Source organism: Phaenicophaeus curvirostris, chromosome 13 (genome assembly GCF_032191515.1).
Source record: "Phaenicophaeus curvirostris isolate KB17595 chromosome 13, BPBGC_Pcur_1.0, whole genome shotgun sequence".
NCBI classification, from domain to species: Eukaryota; Metazoa; Chordata; class Aves; order Cuculiformes; family Cuculidae; genus Phaenicophaeus; species Phaenicophaeus curvirostris.
The window spans coordinates 5,513,117-5,535,991 of NC_091404.1; the positions used below are offsets into that span (position 1 = coordinate 5,513,117).

The 22,875-nt window shown below is 45.5% G+C and overlaps 1 protein-coding gene across 1 annotated transcript; it reads left to right on the top strand.

Annotated features, from left to right (window-relative positions):
* The first annotated feature begins 373 nt into the window (after positions 1–373).
* LOC138726184 (synaptotagmin-like protein 2) lies at positions 374–22,875 on the top strand. The gene is made up of 16 exons (XM_069867686.1): positions 374–581; positions 2,879–3,030; positions 7,424–7,517; positions 8,488–8,581; positions 8,756–8,849; positions 9,424–10,539; positions 11,810–11,908; positions 13,148–13,239; positions 13,702–13,803; positions 15,146–15,315; positions 16,405–16,507; positions 17,154–17,315; positions 18,050–18,128; positions 18,895–18,994; positions 19,985–20,190; positions 21,857–22,875. The coding sequence occupies exons 1-16, from the start codon at positions 481–483 to the stop codon at positions 22,000–22,002; spliced, it is 2,910 nt and encodes a 969-aa protein (XP_069723787.1). The 5' UTR covers positions 374–480; the 3' UTR covers positions 22,003–22,875.

The window sequence follows — 22,875 nt, forward strand, 5'->3', positions numbered from 1 at the left end:
TATTTCTTCACAGGGATGCTTGAGCTCCACGGAGGCAGGCTTCCCCGCTGAAGAAAGCACATGCCAGAGGTGCCGGGGTTGCTGGTGGTGAGGTGAGCTTTCGCGGCTGTTAAGGCAGCTAAGGCGGGCGGCGAGCTCACTTCTTCCCATGCTCGCCTGTTTGATTGACGTCGGCTTCCAGTCGCTGCGACTGTGCCTGAAGAAAAGCGAAGGAGCAGAATTTTGCAGAGAGAATTTTCCTGGCAGGGGAAGGCATGCCATGCAGAGAAATGCACTGCTGAAGAGGCTGGAAGTGCAAGTCCAGGTGCTAACAAAACTTCCACTCAAGCCACGCTGTGGTGAAGTCCTTTTCCTCCCGCTAAGCGCATCAGGGTGGGCTGTGCTGGGGCTGCCCATGGCACCGCGGCGGGCTGGGCAGGATTAGTTCCTGGCGTGTCATTGCTTCAGCTGGCTGAAGAACTGAAGAAGACTGCAGGGAAGATGTTGGACTTGAGCTTCCTGACCGAGGAGGAGTATGAGAAGCTGATGAAGGTTCTGCAGAGAGATGCAGAGCTGAAGAAGAAGGATGGGGATCGCATCAGGTGAGAGAGTGTGCAGGAACAGCAGGGTGCGAGCGTCCCCAGGGGGGATTTTTTTGCTTCTTTTGGAGAGGAGTGTGTGGTTTTGTGTGTGTGTGTGTGCGCGCACAACAAGGAGAGGTGCAGGCTGCAGCCATGCTGCCCCTTCTTGCTCAGATCCTGACAGATCTTTTCATTGCATGTCCTGCTTTCTCAGCCATCCTGCTGCTGTCCTCTCTCTGCAGGATCAGGGCTGGACTCTCCTTTTAAGTTAATCAACAGCTCTCGGAGACGCCAAGGGAGGGAAATGATCCCTTTCCTGCTTTGAGGAGGAAGATGCTGATATTCTTAGTGTCAGAGGTCTGAGCAGAATAGCTGCTACCTTGTTTTCCTCGCTTAGCAGCAGCAGAGGAATCCCATAGAGTGTTTTAAAATGAGGCTTTACATCCCTATCTCTACTTTGTGTCCCTCTGGTGCTCTTTGAGGTGGACGTCTGTGCAGCATCCATTGTGCCAGCAGAGAGAGGCAGTGAGAGACTACTTGATCTGCCAGAGGTTTATGGGGAGCTATTTCAGAGCCAGGAATTGCTCTCAGTTCAGCTCACTTTCCACTGGCCATCGTGGAGCTCAGGTCTGTTTGATCGGGTTTGCTTGTTGCTGCTGTCACTTTTTAAATGCCAGCTATTAGACCATCTGGGTTGACCGTGTGGACCAGGCTTGGGAAGCTGGCACCAAACTCTCCACAGCAAGCAGTGAGTACTTCAGTGAGGGTGGATGGCACTGTGCCCATTTACACCTGTTAAGGATGTGAGTCTTCGACTTGCTGTTGAGCCAAAAAAGAATGAGCCCTGTGTAGGAGGAATGCTCAAGGCTTGGAGAGGGAGTAGGTAGCTTTGCAGCGGGCTCCAGGGACCAGACGTGCCCTGGCCTCTGCTCAGGGGTGTGAGCTGGAGAAACTGAGAACGGATGGTGGCATGCAAGCAGATCGGGCTTGATGTATGGGCGCTCATGTGCTCCTGTATCTCCCCTGAACGAGGTCTCAAAAAAAGACTTTCTCTTATTTTCTCTTCTTTTCCTCTCTTTCTTTTTTTTTAAATGCAGTAAAATTTCTGCTTTGCAGTGGAGGTTTGGGGAAAAGAGTGTTTGGATTATTTCTTTTTTTTCTGTTCTCTTTGGAAGCTGTTGCACAGGAGGCTTTCATTTGGGAGCAAAGTAAGTTAGATCCTCGCTGGGGTGGTGCCAAGTGCCCCTTGCTGTCAGGAGGGCTGTGTGCAATAAGACCTTAGGTGCAAGCCGGGACACGTTTGGCTCCAGCACAACTTCCCTGCTGGGGGAAATGAAGTCAGTGGCATTACATGGATCTGGTGTCAACAAGATTAAAATATGTTCCTACATCTCTGGCCCAGCACGTCGAGACCCTCATGGTACAGATGCAGCCTTGATCTAGATGGGAGGTGTGCAGCTCCTTGGTTCTCAGTCCTGCTGGGACCCCAGCACTGCCTGCAGAGGCTTGAGCCCAGTTATCCTGTACCTACTCCCTCTGGCCTTTAGGCAGCCGAAGTTATCTGGGATGACAGATAACTTTGTTATCTGGGCTTTTCCCCCTTCTTCCTGCTGAGAGTTGGACTGAGTGAGAGTTTCCTCTGGTCTCTTGGGCAGTGCCAGCTGAACAGCAGCGCGGTGTAAAAACAAAAAAACGAAGAAGGTTTAAAAGTACAGGGAACTGACAGGTTTAGGTGCCAAAAACCAGCTCTGGGTGTGCCCTAGCAAGTTACAGTAGGAGAAGCTGTGCTCAGGAAGGAGAGCTAACTGTATGAGTGCCAAAATTGGCATGGCAGGCAGAGCAGGGAGAGGAGCAGTGCCTGGCGAGAATGCTGCAGGGACAGGTTGCTTCCACAAATAACGAGATTGATTTCCATGGTTTGCATCAGATTTGATCCAAAAGACTTTGCTGTTCATAAAGAGATTAATAGATAAATAAAATGGAGAAGTGCAACACCTGTAAACAGCCCCACCCCTGCCCATACCCTCAGGGCTGAAAAGCAAATGGACAAATCTCCTTGCCAGGTGACTCTGATTTGGATTTCTAAAATTTGAAAGAGGTGAAGGCATGTGTTTGCAAGGTGCTGTTCCCATTTCAGGTAAAGAATAGGTCAGCTTTTGGTTTATTGCTGGTTTGGCTTTTGTGATTGCAGCGAATAATCGCTGGATCCTTCATAGTATCAGACAGTCGAACTGTAGGGGCAGTCGTTACAAAGATAGCTCAGGGAAGTCAAAACTTCAGAGGTCTTTTTGGTGTGTAATGTTCTCATTGACTTTCAGGCGGATGCAAGACTCCATCAAGGATGAAAAGAAGAAGAAGTTTGTGACAGGTGAATGGTTTTTGGAAGTGAAGGCAAAACGGTTTCAGGAGGACTTAGAGGGACCAGATCTACTTCGAGCATCAATTAGAAGGAAAAAGGGCAAACTAGAAGGTAAGTATGTGAGTGTGCATCTTACCAAAACTAATTGATGCAACAGAAGAGAACTGGTAAAGCGTGGGGGGTCTTCCTGTACTGGGAGCCAATGTGGGACCAGCCTTTGTGCTGTGATAAGGGGATTCTCAGCTAAGCTTTCAGTGCTAGAAAAAAATACATGATTCTCAAAATCAGGGCCCAGAGAAAGAGGCAGAGGCAAAAGCTCTTGTGAAGACAGGCCAACTGACTGCACAGCAGGACTGTGGGGCTGCAGCACTGCCTCACACACCCTCCTTGGTTATTTGTCAGGGTGGGTCATCACAGGTACTTGGACACGACTGCTGCTGCTGCTCTGGGGAAGCCTAGACTGTCCTAGGCAAAGTCTACCATGGGCCCTAATATAAGGACCTCATAACTGGGCTCTGTTCTTTTGCAATAAAGGATATGTGTAGATGAAGGGTTACCTTCCATCTGTCCAAAACTCAGGCATCGCCTCCTGCAGCTTTTTTTCCTGGGCCCAGGTGCCCATTCCTGCTGTGGGGTAGCAGCAATATAGATCACTCCTTTGTTTGGTGGGACTCACTGGCCAGGATATCTCTGTAACATTATTTGCCTGGGCTTAATATACCCCTCTTAGCTACATTCTTAGACACATTTTCAAAGGTAAACGCTGACAGTAACTGAGAACTGAATTTTCTTTTTGCTTTTTACTTATACCTGAGAGCTCTCATAACTTAGAATAGATTCATTGGAGTCTCTGCTGCAGAACTGTCCCATCATATTTCATATGAAGATGCTTTTATCCTTGGTAGTAAGAATTCATTATGTCATTAAATTTACTATTTTATCATCCCTCTAGAATGCTAAGACATATAAAACCTTTTCCAGCTTGGCAGAGTTGCTTTGCCATTTCTGCAGAGCATGCTCTCTGCTATCTGGAGATATGCATTTGTACTTGCACCCTCTTTGCATGAAGAGACAGATGCTTTAGCAGCCCCTCTGCTGGGACCCAGGTCAGACAAATGCTCTGTATATGCAGCCCAGCTTATAGCCAGCAATGAGCAGGATTCATCTGCCTTTTGCCCTGCCCTGTCCTGCAATCAGCATCTTTAACTTGCAGCCCATTTCAGGAAAGGAAAATCTGAAGTACTGTTGATTTTAGATTTAATTTTTATTGCTGCATGTATGAGATGTGACCTCAGATATCAACTAAAATAATCTCCGTATTAATATAGCAGTAATACGCAAGTTATGTCTTTACATGTGCATTACTTGACTAATTCTGTTTTAAGAAAGAAGAAGCAAATATTACAAACTTACTGTAGTAATTAGGTTTAGATTTAGCCCTCTATTTCTTTTTCAACTTTTTTTCCCCCTTGTTCTTTTTCTGTTTTCATGGGTATAACGCGACTTTATTCCTTCCTCTTCCTTTTCCCGCTGCCATTTCACAGCAGTGGTTTTAGGATCGTGATTCTGCAGCTGGTATTTTCACCATGCTGTTGCCTGTTGTGCTCGCAGCTCCTGCAGTGGCTGCTCTCTGGATGGCCTCCCCTCATACATCAGGGCAAGCACTTCTCTCACTGGCTCATAAGCAAAAGTATTTGCCCTGGTGCTTGGCCCATCGAGGAGCAAGGTTGAGGCCCTTTACAAACAGTTTGGCAGCGCAGCTCACATTCAGGCTGCAGTAGATGAGAGAAGTGCTCTTGCTTGCCAGCTTAAAACCTTTTTTTATTCTCCTGGAAAGATCAGAGTCATTCACCTTCTGTCAGCTTGCAAGGTGATGATTGAGCCCAACCAGTGTAGTATGTTCAAGACTTCAAGGCTGTTAATCCCAAGTTAAGTCTTTGATGAGAAAATTCCTGCAAGGAAAAGCCCCACCAAGATAATTGCTGGCGTTCTCTTTGCATGGCAAATGGGCTGAGGAGGTATGGAAATACGTGTCTGCACAGGAAAAATGTCCACTGACTTTTTCTGGAGGGGTTGCATGGATCCCTAAGGGTCTGCACAGTTGGTATTGATTATAATAGATAATAGTAGTGACTGGCAGTTAATAGAAATCTATAAAATACATAGATACCCGATATTTAAAATACAGCCTGCAAGGCAGTACAGATTTGGTGATAACATCTCTTTGGGCTTGTGTGCGATGGATGAGATCTAAATATCATCTAGGAGAGAGACCATTTTATCCACCCACGGAGGCAAGTCAGCCCCGATGGCACCGTTAGCCGTGTTTTCCCTAGGTGTGGAGTGTCTGTGTTTTAGAGTAACAGGAAATGAGTAAAGCAGCTGAAGTGTTAGAGCAGGAGTGCCACTGTACATATGTGTATAAATAGATGTAGGGACAAGTTAAACTGATCAGACCACTACTAATTTTTGTTGGAATTTGCTTCTTATTCTGTCTCATCCTAAAGATAGCAAAGGTATTTTGCTTGTCTTGATGGATTATAACGTGTTAATAACCTATTTGTTTGTGGTTAATGAAGCTGTGTCAGTGGCTGAGCCAGTTTGAAGGGCAGCGATTTGGATGGGAGGAAGCGAACACCTCCTGCTGCCTCTGCCAGCTGGGAGTGGGCAGCTCTGTCTGAGGGGGAAGCGTTGCTGAAAAGCAAGTATGATGCGATGCCTTTGAAAGTGAAGGGAGAAATTAATGCAGCCTTTGGTTGTCAAGGTCTTCTCAGCCATTATAGGCAGAGAGAAAACATGGGAGCTCTGTGTTTGGTTCCTCTACTTCCAGAGTAGCTGCCTGCTGGCATCGCCCTCCTTCGGGTCTGGGGCAGAAGAAGAGGATGTGGCTCATTGTATAAATAAACGCTCCTCAGCGTGCCTTCCCTTGCCTGCATGTGAGGTGGCCTGCACGTGCCACCAGCCATGCCGGAGCTTGTCTCTCCTGAAACAATGTTCAATGATGGTTTTTGCACATCAGCATTTCCATGTGCATTTTCCATTTCCATGCTGATGTACTTTCTAAAACTGGCTCATTTTTACAAAGCCAGACTCCTGTCCTCCAGCAAGAGTGAATCCTCGACTTCCCACCACTGTGGAAACCACAGGGTCACTCTGTGGACTAGGGGCAATGGGGATAAACTGAAGAGGGGCAGATTTAGACTAGAAGTAAGGAGGAATTTCATCACTATGACGGTGATGAGGCCCTGGCCCAGGTTGCCCAGGGAAGCTGTGGCTGCCCCATCCCTGGAGGTGTTCAAGGCCAGGTTGGATGGGCCTTGGGCACCTGATCCAGTGGGAGGTGTCCCTGCCCATTTCAGGGGTGAAACTCGATGATCTTTAAGGTCCCTTCCAACCCAAACTATTCTATGATTCCAAATGCCATCTCAAGTGTGTGCCAGACGCATGGTCCTAGTGCAGACGGCCCCAGGCAGTCCCCTACACACAGGGCCAGGTGCTAGGTGGGAAGAAAGAGTTGGGACTGCAGCATTTTTCTCTGTGGGGATGCACAGGCAAGGGAGAATGAAGCTCTGTCTTGGGATATCACTGGTTTTTGCAGACTGACTCTGCTGGTGCTGGATGGCACCACATGGGTAGCACCAGTGTGATATTAAATTCACAGCCCGTCTGTAGGACCGATCTGCTCTTGCGCTTAGTGCAGTTCTCTAACCAGATAACAAGGGAGGCTATATTATTTAATGTCACTTCTGAATCCTTTGAGCTTCTGCTTCTATTGTATTGTGTAATGAAATATATTGTGGAGAGATTTGGCAGTTTTTGTAACAGGTAAATTTACTCTTTGAAATAGACCCAGCTACATGTGAACAAATACATGCAGATCTTGTTGACCAGACTAAGCTTAGTTTTTCTTTGTCGTTTGGGCGTTTAATTCTTTTGATTTTGCAGTAGCGAGAAAGCCTGTTTGCCAGCAAAATGTCTAATGCAACTTTATACCCTGGCAGGCTGCTCTAAAGGTTACCATTTCACATTGTTTTTTTCTTTAGGGTCCTTGAGAGCTCAGAAGACGTAGCTGAGCCCTGTGCCAGTAAAAATAACAGGGCTTTCCTCATTAACTCTGTTGGCCTCCTCCTTTGTTTGCCAAGATCCATGACTTTGAGTCAAAACAGGAAACGGCTGAATTTAAGTCCTGGAATGGATTAACCTTATTGACAGCGTGGCGGTGTCCTGTGAAGGTTTCCAGTGATGCGACAGCTTCTGGCGCGAGTCAGGCATTAGGCAGCTCGCTTTAGCCTCTCGGAGCCGTGGATTCTGGGGTGGCTTTGCTGAGTGGGGAGTGTGGTGACACTGCAGAGCCCCCATCAGCCGTCTCCTGTTAGATCTGCAGGGTTTGAGCTGTGGGACTCATTTAACAAGCCTTTTCTTTCCCCAAATAAAATACACCAACCAGTGCAAGATTATACAAATGTATTTACTCAATTTCTCAATTGTCTCTGTTATATTACAGATGAGGCCAATGAGCACATCCAGAAGGGTCTGGAAAGCAAAGCTGCCCCAAGTCCTGCCTTCCCTGAGCTCACTCCTGATGCAGGAGAGGAGAGGTAACCGCTGCTGCTCACACAATGCTCTGGCTGCTGCTCTTACTTCTAATGAAAATTGAATGCTACCCATTAAATTCTGTTCTTTAACTGAGTTTCCAAGACTGTATATGTAATAAGTTATATAGGACATTTTTAAAATCCTTTTCCCAGGATTTGTCAGAATATCAATCCTCCACAGGTAACTAAGTGCAAATGTGCTTATGCCAGAAAGGTCTTTTCCTGGATGATTTGATAAGGGGACAATACAATGGAAGCTGTCTCCAATGTCAGGATATTCTGGTTAGTTTTTCAAAGTAATTATGGTTTTATTTGTTTAGTTTTTGCCATGGAGCAGCACTAACGAAATGAACTGTTTGAGGAAACTGCTCATTTCCTGCTGGTGCCAAGCTCTGTGTCCAGTGCTCAGCACTCTGTATCGAGCCTTGGTAGGATTTCACGTTGTGCTGACTGAGCAGAAAGACCCACTGAAAGCACTCCAAGAGCAAATCAGTGACCTCACTCTGTATTTGTGGACTGGAAAAGTCATTAAAATAGTCAACATATTCTTTTGTTATTGCTCCCACCTAATTTGCATTTTTTTGGTCAGCAGAATGAGGCATCAGTCTTCACAGGTGGCAATTGCTTTGGTTAAATATTAAATACAGGCCTTGAAAACACTTCCACACCTATTGCAGCTGATCATTTGGGGTTGCTTAATGAAAGATCCAGATTCAACAAGCCCAGGATGCTCCTGCTTTACCAGCACTGTGGTGGTCCTAATGTTTAGCATGTTCCCCAGTCCTCCCGGGCACTAATGGAGAAAAATGAAGTCATCAGTTTTGGGTAGTCTTATATTAGGCTGAATGGCTAGATATACATGGCAAAGAAGCTGAGCACGACTAAGTGAGATGGTGTTGAAGACTACCTGATCACCCGACCAGACACTTCACTACCACTGATGATCTTCCTCAAGTGATTTTCTTTCCCACAGATCCAGCACATCAGCTGTTGATACCCCAGAGGAGCCTAAAATCTTGCCAAAAGCAAAGCCGAGATTTGCTGTCCCACTGTCTGCATCCTACAAGGTAGTATAGACACAGCCTCTGCACTTTGTTTCCTTATTCCGTGGAGCTTCACACAGTCTTTACATACTGGCAGGGGCTCCCCAGGCTGCCTGCTCTTGTGTCCATGCTCGAATAAAAGACATTTTTCCAGTGTTGCCGATTTATATACACTGATAGGGTTTGTTTTCCATTTAGAGATCCAGTATACATGACGTTTCTTCCTCAGAGGGTGGCACTGGAACAAGTGCATTTGTGGCTGCAACAAACAGCTTGCATGTGTCTAGGAAAGGTAAGGATTTTGTTCAGTGAGCCATTGGCATTTTTGGTTTTCAACATTAAACACTGAGAGACAAGGTGCTTTTTTATACATGTGCAAATGAATAACAAAGAGTAGTTCTCACCTGGGCGTACAAGAATGGGCTACCAACATTTGTATGAATTATGTGCAAGGCAAGAAAAAAAATCCAGTGTCTAAAACTTCTCCTGGCTCTCAGTACATTTTAAACTGAGTGCTTGGCTTACAACTCTTTAACCCAGAGATTCAAATTACCTTCTCTTTCCTGCCTTAGATGTATTTTTGGTACATAGTAAGAAAACAAAACTGCAAACCATTCCGCAACTCACAGCAACAATTTAGAGGATTTTTCCCATGTTTTCTTGCAGAGAGAAGGGCTGGGGTTTTCAGGGCTTTCTTCAGGTGGAAGGAGGCTTGATAAAATCTCAAAATGGGGAAGAATTACGAACATATTGGTGGCTTCTGGAAACTCTCTCTGGCTTCCCTTTGCAAAGCTGCAGCTCAGAGCTTCCAGGGAAATACTGTGTCATGTGGTGGGACAGGCTGTTAGCACTTGTTGTTGTTGTAGGTCACGGAATATCTCCACTGCCCGCTAAGCTTTCAGAAGATGCTCTGCCTCAGCCCAGCAGTGCAGCCGAAGTTGTTGATGGGGCCAGTGGCACCGCAGTGGGGCCAAAAACTCCACCTGAAGAAACTTACGTGCCCAGCAAAATACCAGTTAAGAGGAAACCAAGCAGAACTTTCCCCAGATCTGAGCAGTTTGTGAGTCACATGGGTCCGGCAGAGGACAGTCTTGCAAAGAGAGAGCTGCTAGCAAGCTCCAAACCCTGGACCACAGAGGGGGAGAGCACCCAGGTTGTGAAGCAAGGCATGAACTATACAATCTCATCAATGAGTAACAAAGAGGAGGATGTCGGCCTCGACCGTGAACGCTTCCAGAACTTGAAGAACTTCTGGGAGAAGGGAGCAGACTCTGCAGCAGTGAGAAACTTGCCAGAGAGCCCAAGCTGGGTGGAGGCAGATGGTAGGCAGTTCAAGCTGTGCCGCTCACTCTCTGTGCAGTCTAGGGATGGCCAGAATAGCGAAGAGAAACCTGGTGCCTTCAACAAAACAAGAACCCCTTACAAAAGGACAATAACCTTGTCTTCTAGTGAGGAAGAACCAAGCTATGCAGCCCCTGCAAGGAAGGGCTCGGTTTCCCTTGTTCCTAGATCCACATATGCCAAGAGCAAAGGCGGCCTGGTTACAAGAAATAACTTGCTGAGTGAAAGCAATGGGAAGTTGTTGGTGCCAGAGGAAGAGAAAGCGGCACAGCGAGTCTCCAAGAAGTCCAGATTGCCTGTGCGAGCGCCTTCCGTCAAAATCGAGTCGCCTACCAAAGAAGTGTCTGGCAGCGTGTTTGAGCCAGGGACGCCTACAGACGAGTTTATTGTGGCAGAAGAGCGCAAGCACGCAACAAATTCCCTGGCAAGCAGGGTGCAGATACTGATTGAGCCTGTGCTTACAGATGGTGAAAATGATGATGAGAAAGAGGAAAGATCTGATTTGGGCACTCACGACAGAATGGAAATAAATGGAGAGCTAGCTGAGGAAAAAACATCTGAGTCTTCAGATAAGCCAACACCTAGTGAACCAACCGGAGAGAGGGAAGCTGTTCAGGGAATGGACTCAGCTATTTTCTCAGGTACTGAGGGCTATATCTGCACCCCATGAAATCCCAATGGTCATCCCTAAGCCTGTTGTCTTCCCTAGCCCTTCTGCCTTTTGCATGTTGCCTTCATTTGTCTGTTTATCCTATATTGCAATTTGTACAGAATTAGCGTGTGTGGAATGTGTTTACCAGACAGCTCTGGAAACAAACCTTGTGTCATGCGGTGCAAGTATAGAGGGGGCAGTGCCATGTTATCTTGCTTTCCTCCCCCTTCCCAGCCCTGTGCCTTATCTGCAAGCACCTCAGCTTGGGACAGCCCTGCTTTTCTTTGGTGCTACCACCAGCGAGGTCGCAGGTACTTGCTGTATGTCACTGTATGACTGTACTATCTTCAAATGTGGGGCTGGAGGAATTCTTTCTGGTAGCAGAGATAAGTCTGACACAAATAGAAGAAGTAAAATGTGAAGCAAAGTTTTTAATAAATACATTGTCTGTTAGGCTACCTTGATATAGTTGCTGGCCGTCAATGCTTAAATGATGTTTCGAGTCTTTTGAAAATGCACAAGTGAATTTGGGTATTAAACTGCAACCAAAGTGGACTGAACGAGGATTCTGGTCTTTCTGCGTTCTGATAATGATGGTGTCAATAGTATTGCCACTTCATCAACCTCTTCCTCTGGGTTTGGCAGGCTCTTGTAGCAACTGTTACCATGTGCAAAAGTTATTGTTAATTGCAATTCGTTTTACACGTGGTCTCTGATTGCCCACAGCTCTGCTCTCTGCCAAGCACAGACCTAGGAAGAAAGAGTGTCTTATCACCTTTTTCCAAGTTTCCTGTCCTTGTGTACCTGGATAAGACCTGTTTGAGAGGATTTTTCCATAGATTCATCTGGTTTTAACTGTGTCATTGCTTGGCTTGTTTCCTACCTCATGTAAGATTTCTATAGAAATCCTGAGTAATCCTTCAGGTAAACATAAATATTGCCTTTCAGTATCAGATCATTCTTACATATCTGAGGGGTTTTGCCTTATTATTGCATTCATTTCAAGATGATATTAGCAAATGGGTGTGTTGCACTGGCAGCTTATTGAAAGCGCTGGTCTATTTAAGGACTGGGTTAATACAGTGTTTACGTTTCCCATCCTAGTGTGAAGAGTTATCCTCTGAAAGCAATCCTGTGTAACGTAACTTCAGTGTACTGAAAGCAGGGTGGAGAAACACACACCTGTGCTTGTTGACATGGTGCCCATTTGTGTGTGTTTATTTATTTATGATGTTGATTTGGCTTTTCCTATATTCCAGAGGAAGATGGGGATCATTCTCCTGCCGCTCAGGCATTGGCCCGAGCAAATAGCATGAATCTCGCAAAGAGCATGGTGAACATTTACACAACCACAGAGAGTGAGTAATGGCTTGCTTTCTCCCTTTTTTTTGGTTTACGTTCCCTGAAGATGATACATCACACCCAAGTTCTGCAGCCCTGCTGCTTCTGTGCATGTACCACCAGGAAGGGAAAATGACATGTTGTTTCATCATCAAATTAGAGAGCTTATAGTGCCTAAAATTAAATTCAGAGCCAGGAAATTGCAGCTAGATTGATAGTGTGTTATTCAGTGTCTTCAGCAAAACCCACATGGACTTCAAAGGGTTGGCAAACAGCTTGTACCCGTCTCTCCTCTTACCCCACCGAGTACTGCAGGAGCTGCATGTCAGCCTGTGCCCTGGATTAATCGGAGGTGCCAGACCTTGTGTCCAGCGTGTGAGGGTGCTGCGTGCTCCTGTCACGCTCTGGCTGGGCTTGTGCTCAGCGTAGGCATCCTGCCTCACCCAAAGCAGACCCTGCTTGCTGGGCTGATCTCCCCAGCCACCAGCCGGGACATGTTTTATGGTGACGGTTCCTCCCTCAGAAACCAAGAGAAACTTAAGGAGAAGGCAACCAGGAAAACAGTAGCAAAGCTGAAGAATCTTATGGCCGAGAAAGCTGTCTGTGCCAGCACGGAGCACAAGAAAGCTGCGGCCAAGGAAGGGGGGGCTGAAGAACAGCAGCAGCAGCCTCTGTAGCCAAGAAAGCCAATAACAGTCCCCAGAAGGTGAAAAGTGGCAAGCCCAGGAGGACAGCTAAGAGCTTGCCCAAAAGCAAAGTGGTAAGGACTGCCAGGACTGAGGAGAGAAGGCTGGGAAGGCAATGCCTGAGGAAAGGTAACGCCACTTAGAGCATATACAGCTCTTTTGTACAGGGCAATGTGCTACAAGGGGAAAATATGAGGGTGTTTGGTTTCTTTGACAAGGCAGCAGATCTGTATGATTTTAGTCTGAATTAAATCTACACAAAGAAGGTGGTGCAAGCAAGATACACATCCTTAGGATAATAACTGAATTAAATTAGCCACTAGAGGGAGTTTGCACACTCCCACACATTGAAGGAAAGCTTGAAAATAGCTTTAAGATGTTGCTTAGCAGTTTTTTTCTTGGGAAGGGTCAGCTTCAATGGCAGATGACAGGGGTGGGGCAAGTAGGTGGTACTCTGGTGCCTCCCACGAGCCTTTCCTCCTTCCTTGTGCCCTTAAACAAAAATGTGACTTTCTTAAATGTTCTGGATTGACAAGGTATCTCAATGCCTTTTTTTATTTGTATCTACAGCATACAATAAGCCTCATCTGATACCCTATCAGCTTCTTGAACCCGAAAGAGTCAAGGAGCTGAGCAGATCCTCTCCTCTCCTGTTGTCTGAGGTAGGCTAGATGACAGAAATGGCTGGACTAATATTTACAGCATGACCTAAATGGCGTTTGGTTTCATGCAACTGTTTCTCCTGCACATGGGCCATACTTGCTTTAGAGCATGTCTTGGTTATGTCATAAATAAATGAGAAAAGCCTTACGAAGAAAGTCCCTAGTAACCTAGACCAGCCCTTGTACCCTGGAGGAGTTTTAGTGTTTCCCTCTGTTTCAAACCTCCCTGTTCTGTGCTCTTCCTAAGAGCCCAGGAGGTTGCATGCAGCTCTGTTTGGAGGCAGTTAATGATGACGTTCGCTGCCGTTCAGAGGGATGCCTCTGGGGAGACTCCCTGTGCTCTTCTCCGCAATTCTAACCTGGTCTGATTAATGGGACTCTGCTGAGCTATTGGTTTTTCTCTGTAGTGTTTCATAGTGCTCATACAGCAGAGCTTAAAGATGCTTGTTATTTTCTGAGCAGACTGAATCAGACACGGCTTCGGAAATCAGCTTCCAGTTTAACAAGCACAAAAAGACGCCCAGCATTGGCAGCCACTCGTCTGACATGGCATCTGTCTCCTCGGTAGGTATTTAACGCGTAAATCTCGCTAGATAGGGTTTCTCGCTTGGGCGCAGTGACACTGCATTTAGGCTGGTACTGGTGATGTGGCCTCTGGAGTATCCAGTTAGTTTCTGCATGGTACATTATTAAAAGAAAATTGATGGTTAATTACTTACTTTTGTTAAAGGAGGATTTCCAGGTACCATCTCAAATTAAGGACCCACGGGGTCACTGTCAGACAAGTTCACATTAAGTGATAGCTCCCGCTCGTGAGTGCGGGTGCTCTGAAGCCTGGCAGAATGCAGGAGAGAGGGGGGCCCTTTTTCTAGATGTCTCACAGCTATTAAGTGATACGTTTGTGGTCTAGCTCTGAAAGAGCAGGGACTGCAGATGGGTGCCCTCTGCAAGCTCGTCCTTCACCTTATCAGCAAAGTCCAGGGAACTCGAGGTGGACAGCAAAAGCATGATTTAGAGCTTCAGCTTCTAAGGAAAGCTGAAAAGAGCTGAGTGTGTTTAGTTGAGCATTTTTAAAAGATTCCTTAGAGACAGTGTTTTGTGAGGCTGATTAAAAGTGCTTGAATTTGCTGTATTACTGTTACAGGTATCTCTAAGGTCTATATGTGAGATTTAAAGAATATCTGTGAAGCAAAGTCGGCAGGGAAAGGTCATGAACGTAGATAAATATGTTAAAAAAGCCCTTGAACTTCAGGGCACATGAGTCCTTCTACTAATCTGCAGAGTCTGGGAGCCATGAATGAGTCTTTTGTGTCCAAGTCACACAGGTGTTCTTGAAAATCTTGCTCAGGTTTCTCTGCTGGTCTGGGTAGCCTGATGGGGTGGTAAAGGCAGCTCCAAGGACTGGGAGGAGATGTTTAGCAGGTTCTTGTAGGCTATAATAGAATTGACATTCAGAACCGAATGAAGTCAGGAAAGACACAGAAAAAGTGAGATAATTACTAGGGAAGGTTTTTTGATAGATGTTCGTGACTGTACTAGGGAAGGGGAAGAGGCTCGTGTGCCTCCCTGCCCCCCTGTAATACTTGACTCTGTTTTCCAAAGTTTTGGAATTCAGATATGAAAAATCCTCTGCATTTATTGAGCGTTCAGGAGAATAGAGCTTCTAAGTTCTGGTCTAGGGTAGCACATCCTCGCGAGACCCTCATGCTGGTTTCCCAGCCCTGGCTTGTTTGAGCACAGCTGCAGGTGTGTACCATATCTGTGCCAAGGACACAAGACTACACAACAAGGAAAACTGTACATTATTTTTCTGGGAATGCACTTTTCAGACTATTGCTTTTGTCCGGAAACCAAGTCAAGAGGGTGCCTATTTCGTTGATGCTGACTTTGCTCTTCCACCTGGCAGGTGAGTGGCAGTGTGCTCAGTGTCTACAGTGGCGATTTTGGGAGTGTGGATGCCCAAGGTACTGTTGAGTTTGCTCTAGACTATGATGAGAAGAACCGGGAGTTCCAGGTTCATGTGTCCCAATGCAAGGACTTGGCTGTTGTGGATGAGAAGAAAGGCAGATCTGACCCGTGAGTGATTCTTTGATGCCTTGTGACTTCTGTATTGCTGAATTCTATGTTCTGGAGGATTTTTTTTCGTATGTTTTCTCTTTTTAAATATCAGGGTTTCTTCCTTTCTTCAGGCCTCTGGTGCATGCTTACTGTTAAGACTTTCCTAGCTGATGGTTCTGGAGCCATTGGCATCAGTAAATAAGTTGCCACAGATTTAAATTTCATAGAATCATAGAATTATAGAATAACCAGGTTGGAAGAGACCCACCGGATCATCGAGTCCAACCGTTCCTATCAAACACTAAACCATGTCCCTCAGCACCTCGTCCACCTGTGCCTTAAACACCTCCAGGGAAGGTGACTCAACCCCCTCCCTGGGCAGCCTGTTCCAGTGCCCAATGACCCTTTCTGTGAAGAATTTTTTCTTAATGTCCAGCCTAAATCTCCCCTGGCAGAGCTTGAGGCCATTCCCTCTCGTCCTGTCCCCTGTCACTTGGGAGAAGAGGCCATCAGATTGAGAAAGCTTTGATCACTACAAAGACAGTTCCTGTTACTGCTGGAATATGTTCTCTCTGCATCCATGTGAAACTTGTTCTCCCCACAGTGACATATTTTGGTAGTAACTTCGGTGGTGCAGATGCATGTCTTTGTGAAAAGAAAGTCTGTAAAGAAGTGCTGTTTGGGGCACAATATACAGAGGTTAGTGATCTCTAGTTTGAAAGATGATGAAAAAAAGCTTGGATTCGAATCCTAAGACTTGAAGACATTCCATCTCTTTCCTCATCTGTAATTTCACTCTGATTTTGAGTGCACAAGGATGCTATAGTTATGGGCATTTCAGGAAAAAGATCTATGGCCTTCCTGGCTTCCCATATTACCTAGACAGCTGCCTGCTCTGAGTGTTGGGGCATCCACTCATCTCCAGTAAGGTGTTTATAACTTCACATGCAAACCAAGTTAATATCTGAGTGAGTCTCTTAATTAGTTTTGCCTTCAAAAAGTCAACACCAGGTCTTTTGTTCCCGTGTCACTATTCACTCTGTTGCCCATTTATTAGATGCTGGCAATACGGAACAATATCCAGCTGGAGTTTGTTGTCTTTTCCAGGTATGTTAAAACTTACCTGCTCCCAGACAAAGCTAGAATGGGTAAGAGGAAAACCTCGGTGAAGAAGAGGACAGTGAATCCCATTTACAACGAGGTGCTACGGGTAAGAACAAATACATATTCTGAAAACCTGTGTTGTAGCAGGAACCCGTCTACTGGAAAGATCCTGCCTCCTTGGCCAGGTTTCTTCACCTGCCTCCTGCCAATGTTGCATTGCTCTTCCCTTGGTTTTGTGAGGGCAGAGATCTTAAAGGTTTCTCTGCACCCATTTGTGTGGCACCCAAGATTTCTCTGTCAGAGCTGCAGTAATCTTTGGATGAGGTAGGGACCTGCAGCCTGTGCTGTCTTTAGCCAGAATGAGGGGTGTTCTTCTTCCCTCCCCTGGTGCGCAGTCATGAGGTGTGGGACTAGAAAGAAAGGTCTTCAGTATGTGATCTTATTCATCAAAGCCTGGAGGATTATTTGACGTTGCTTGGACACGCGTTAATAATTCTTGAAAGAATATTTGCCCTGTGGTGAATGGAAGGCTAGGGTTCCCCAGGCTCAGTGGAAAAACTTTGTCAGGGTAGTAGTGTTGCTGCAGGCTTTAAAAAAAAGAGATGTTCAGGGTGGGGCCGTTCCATTCATGCACGTGTGGAGTGGGTTTGAGCATCTCGGAGCTTATTCAAGCTTTGGAGTAGTTTATTTCTGATTATGAAGGAAACAGAAGAAAAAAAATTGAACAACCTGACTTCTCTTTCTTCCTCTAGTATAAAATAGAGAAAATGGTACTGCTGATCCAAAAATTAAATCTCTCTGTTTGGCACAATGACCCACTGGGACGTAACAGTTTCCTGGGAGAGATTGAAATAGACTTGGCCAGCTGGGATTGGAGCAACAGGAAACTCAACTGGTACCCACTGAAGCCCCGAGTAAGTGTGTCTCAACCGCAGTCTGACTTCCCAGCACAACCCTGCTGCCTTCAGGGGTGGCAGCAATCCTTCCTGACTCCTTTGAGGCCTCGGGTGGTGTGGTGAAGCAGAACAGCCTGAATTGTACCTGCGGGAGTAGGTACAATTCACCCACAATCCCTGGACACGTTAGTGCGGGATTCAGTGCTGTGAACACAGTACTTCTTGGGTCCTATTTGGTGACTGATCTGTGGGGACACTTTCATAAATGTCATTGACATCAATCAACAGAAACTGTGACATGACTTTGCCTCTCTCTCTACTCACGTAAGGACCATCCCTTAAAAACAGACAGCAGCGTACTAGGTGATGCAGTTGAAGAGGTAAATACTCAGGTGCCACATTTTGTAAAGCCTGTACAAGGTCCTGCATGCTGCTGGGTTCAGAGGTCTGATTTGAGATCCCTTTTAAGAAAATAAAGGACATTTGTCTTCAGAACTAAGATGCCTAATTGTGTTCAGCTGAACATATCTGGAAGGGCAGCCTTGCTCTGACTCCTCAGGCTTTTGAGTTTGAGAGGGGACTGAGTTTGAGAACAAAGCCACAGAGAAAGGAGCTGCCTTGAGAATGGGCCGCCCCAGCCATGCAAAATCAGAGTTTGTTGGTTTGTGCCACTCCATTGAACTCAGGAGCTATTTGCCTTGCTATGTTTACACAATCCATCATTTAGTCAATCATAGCTCTTTCTGTTTCAGAGCCTTTCTGCTGTTAACGGGGTGGATCATCGAGGAGTGATGAATTTGTCTATTAAGTACGTCCCTCCCGGAAGCTTAGGTAAAATATGTTTCATGCATTAAGTATTGCCCATATGGAGGCATACAACTTGCAATGCCTCAGCTGTTTAAGGGCTGGTTAAAGTGTAACCTCATTAAAGCAAGATCTTAGAGATCACAACAAGGGGCACAACCAGCAGTGCTTGATAGCGCTGTCTGCAGACTGAATCTGGTTTTCACATGTAGTGGGTGAGGCACTGGTACAGGCTGCCCAGAGAAGTCATGGCTGCCCCATCTCTGGGGGTGTTCAAGGCCAGGTTGGATGAGGCTTTGAGCAGCCTGATCCAGTGGAAGGTGTCCCTGCCTGAGGCAGGGAGGTGCGTGAAACTTGGTGAGCTTTAAGGTCCCTTCCAAACTAAACCATTCTGTGATACTATGATTTATTGGGAAAGTGCTGGGAAGAGAGGAGGGCTTTGACAACCTCATGCTCCTCAGCTGTTACGAGCAGTGTGGGCACTGTAGGGCGCTGTGATGTGGTAGCAGCAACACACTTACTGCGGGGCAGTCACAAGGTTGGGTTTGTCCAGCATTTCTTTCTCCTTTGCTGTTCCAATGCAGCAGCAGCAGAGCGCCCGAAGCCCTCTGCAGCTGCAAGTGTGATGGAGCTGGTAGCCGTGCTTTGGCAGCCAGGCAGAGGGGTGCAGAGCTCATGAAGAACTGAGTACGCAGAGGAGTCATGTTGCTGCGCCCTTGGGTCCCTGGGGAGGAAGTCTGTCATTTTGCTAAGTATTGCACTGGCACAACGGTTTTTCTCTTCTAAATGGCAGGTCCTAAGAATCCTCCCTCTGGCGAAGTTCACATTTGGGTCAAAGATGTCAAGGACCTGCTGCAGTTGCGTCCTTCGGGAGTTGATTCCTTTGTGAAATGGTAAGTGCACGAGCACGGTCCTAGCTTTGATCTTGTCTGTGTGCCTCCACATAGCGGTATGTTTTCTTTTCTTTTCTCAGGCTCTCCTACCTGTGCCTCTATACTGTAAAGCCTTTGTGTTGCTCTGGGCTCTGTAGAAGGGAATTGCCCTTGTTATTCACTTGTGGCCAGATTAGGAGAATCCTTGGTGTGATGAAGCTCCTGGTCAATCACTGACTGTGACTCACTCAGTGATTTGCCTCAATAACATCTGAGTGAAAGGAATATCTGAGCCCTGCACCTCAGCCCAGTGTGTTCACATGGAGTTGTGAATTTTGCCTTGGTAGGGGCTTGCATGCAAACTTCGGGAATTTGTTAAGGATTCACCAGAACTGACATACAGCCAGTTGGATTCTGCTTTGATCTTTTCCAGAATTTAGGACATGCCTGTTTTCTGCAGCCTGCAACATCAGTTCTCCTGTTATTTGGGAAAAGATATTGCAAATATTCCAGAAAATTAAAACTCTTTTAAGGGGATTTTAAGAGTTTTTCAGCACTTTGAAGTGCTCACCATGTTTACTGTATATTTTAAATCCTTATAGAGTGCTCTTGCAGAAAGGTTTGCTACAAACAAGCCTAACAGACCATTTTGAAATGTCCTCTAGGTATCTAAGAGGTGAAAGTGTATGAAAATAGAAATATGTGAAAGTAATGTCCATTTTTTTATGTATAATGTCAGTTTGCAAAATAAAAAATGCCAAAGGCTGAACATTTTAAGCAAATACCCACCTTCCTGTAAGTGTTTGCTTTAAAAATAGATTTTCTTGGCAAAAAAAAGTTTCATTTGGGAATTATGAATGCTTCCCATTGAATCTGCAGAGATTTCTTATGCTGAGATCCAATTCCTTCTTTTCAGAACAGAGGCTTGTTTAGGCCAAGGAACTTTGTAGGAACAGTTCAAATCTCAGACAATATTTTGTACTACATGCTGTATTTTTTCTCCTTTCAAAGCTATGTGCTCCCAGACACCAGTAAGAAGAGTTACCAAAAGACCCGAGTCATAAAAAGAGACACAAACCCTGTTTTCAATCACACTATTGTATACGACGGCTTTCATACAGAGGATCTAAAGGATGCTTGTGTTGAACTGACTGTGTGGGATCATGAAAAGCTTACCAACCATTTCCTTGGAGGAATCAGGCTGGGCCTTGGGACAGGTAAGTGATTTTCTTTACATTAAATGAATGCTGTTACCATATTACTGAGATACAAGATGTAATGAGAAGTTGCAGAGCATTTTCTTGTTGGGGAGAAATCAGGGCTAGGAAGTCTCAGGAACTGGTGAGAGTCTTGGTACTTGCACTATGTCTGGGATGGAGGAGGCCTTGGTACCCTGACAGCAACCCTCTGTTCTCACATTTTCTGCCAGCATCAGCTCTGAGGTCTGGCAAAACTCCAGAATCTCCTTGGGTCCATCAGAGTTTTCCTGCATTACAAATCAACATTATATTGCTGCCCCTCCCAAGGAAGGGTGCTCAGAGATGAACTTGAATGCCATGAGGGACAGCACCACCTGGTGACTCTGTCCACATGAGCTCCTCCCTCAAAATGCTTTAACAGCAAGAATAACTAATGTTTGAAAAACGAGGCGCACTGCACTGGTTGATCTGGTGGGCATTCAGTACTGAGAGTACTAGAATTAAATCACAAATTGGAAGCGTGTAGACTAAGGTGTTACTATTGCTTTTTTGTTCTGTCTGACCACAGCAGAGGTGCCGTTTCCTCCACTGGGGTCTCCCAGTGTCTCTGAGAAATGATGGTATGAGATTCCACTTCAGAGGACTTAAACCTGTGTTTAACTGTAAGGGTTATACCTCAATGGTGTTCCTCATCCTTGAAGTTAGAAAAACTCCAATATTTGTAATCCGAAGTTATAAAGACCAAATGGGACCATCTCCCATTGTCCAGCTATCAATCATGGACATTTGTCTCTCTCTCAACATCCTATCCTAGTTCTCAGTGTATTCCTTGCCTAGACTTTAACAGATAGTATATTCATCTTTGTATTTTTGTAAGTGGGATATCTCAGGTTTTCTAAACTATTTATGTCATGCGACAGGGCACTTTGAGAGATGAAAGGCAAACAGAAGATTTTGGGGTGTTACACTAAAGGATTACTTTTCTTTGAGCGTATCTGGAAAAGGCTCATAGTAGCTGGAAGATCTACCTTACATGTGCACCTTCGATAACTCGATTTGCTCGTGTTCTCTGTTTTCATTCTCTAACATGTCGCTAGGGTGTTTGTGAACTACCCAGTGGGAAGGGGCAACAACAATGAACTCATAAGCAAGATATAAAACTTACCAACTCTAAGAAAAGCTGTCATCCAAATTTAGACCTTTATCTCATCAACAAGTAGTTGGCATATGAAAACTAGGTTGAATAGTCAACTTAGAATTAATGTACACACTTCTTTGCTATTGTAAGTTTGATTCCTATATAAATGAATTGTAGAGCAAGAGAATTTTGACAAATACCACACATTGTCCACAGGAAAATCTTTTAAGGGGAAACCCGAGTCTTTTAGACCTTCTTTACCATTCCAAAACATGCAGAAAGGGCCTGAGACCGATATTATTTTCCTTGGCGGGTTATGTTTGGGGTTCTGTCATTTTGTGGCTTTTACATTGACCTCATTCTGAACTCCAGAGTAAAATGGAGGTCAGGAGCAGAAGAACAGGAGGTGCTTAGGGTGCAACTTGCTGAGGGGAAGTACGTACTTCTTATGTTAAAATACTGCCTGTAGCATCCCGTTGAGTATTTTTGCACGGAGTAGAAATTCTTTGTATAGCTCCCAATGTTGTAGTTTTCTTTTCTTTGCAGGTTTGAGCTATGGTATCTCCGTGGACTGGATGGACTCCACGCAAGAGGAGGTGGCCTTTTGGCAGGAGATGATGTCTGCTGCCAATGAGTGGATTGAGGGATTGCTGCCACTGCGCTCGCTGGCAGGGAGGAAAAAACTGAAATAACCTACGATTCTTGCCATAGAAAGGCTGAATGTGTTCATTAGAATCAGGAAGCTTCCTGCACCAAGGTGACAGAGACCTCCCACGGGGCTGGCATGTGTCAGGTTAAAAAGGCAATTGAAGGGCAGCACCTTAGAGATGTTAAATGTTGAGTACTAATACCCTGACAGAGGACATGGAAGATGCCAGACTGATGCTATACTCGATTTTGACCAGGAAGAAACTTCATTTGCCATTTTATTTAATCATATTCTGTATCTCTGAATTCCATTAAGCTCTGGGAACAGTCAGAAGTAAGAGGAGATACAGATATTTTTATTTTTTTACTGGGCTTTGTGCTATTTTTTTTTCTGTGCAGAGATGTAGTTGTACTAATGCAGCAGCGTGGTATTACTCGTATTCCCCTGCAAGTGGTACACTTTGTACTCGTCGTAGAATTGCTCCAAGTCACCAGCAGCACAGTCTGAGAATGGGAGCTTTGCATTTGTCACTGGTGATAATATGTCTCTAACGTGAGGAGAATTGAGATCCAGGGTGAATCTAAAGAGAGAGAGAACTATTTGAGGCAGAAAATGAATCAGCGTGGGGAGGATAACAATGAGGAATGTAATATAATAATTTCTCTTTGCTTTAATATGAAAGAGAGAAGTGGTGGTCCTGCAGCTAGTGGGATTGTGCAGCCAAGGGCTGTTTTCCTAGCTTTTCCACAGGCTTCCTTGGTGACATCAGGCGCATTTCTCCATGAAAGGACATTTTCAGTGCAATATGAACTGAAGTTGCTCACCGAAGTGTAAAATATAGTTACATTGCTAATGGGCCTAATCGCACCTTTGAAATGCCTCGTGTACAAAACATTTCAACATGAAACAGTCATGT

Bases quoted from the DNA above. Each gene is read 5' to 3' on its own strand.
- LOC138726184 (XM_069867686.1), top strand. From the start codon at position 481: ATGTTGGACTTGAGCTTCCTGACCGAGGAGGAGTATGAGAAGCTGATG. The intron at 10,540-11,809 runs GTACTGAGGGCT...CCTATATTCCAG, and splicing joins GGACTCAGCTATTTTCTCAG to AGGAAGATGGGGATCATTCT. The intron at 16,508-17,153 runs GTAAGAACAAAT...TTCTTCCTCTAG, and splicing joins TTTACAACGAGGTGCTACGG to TATAAAATAGAGAAAATGGT.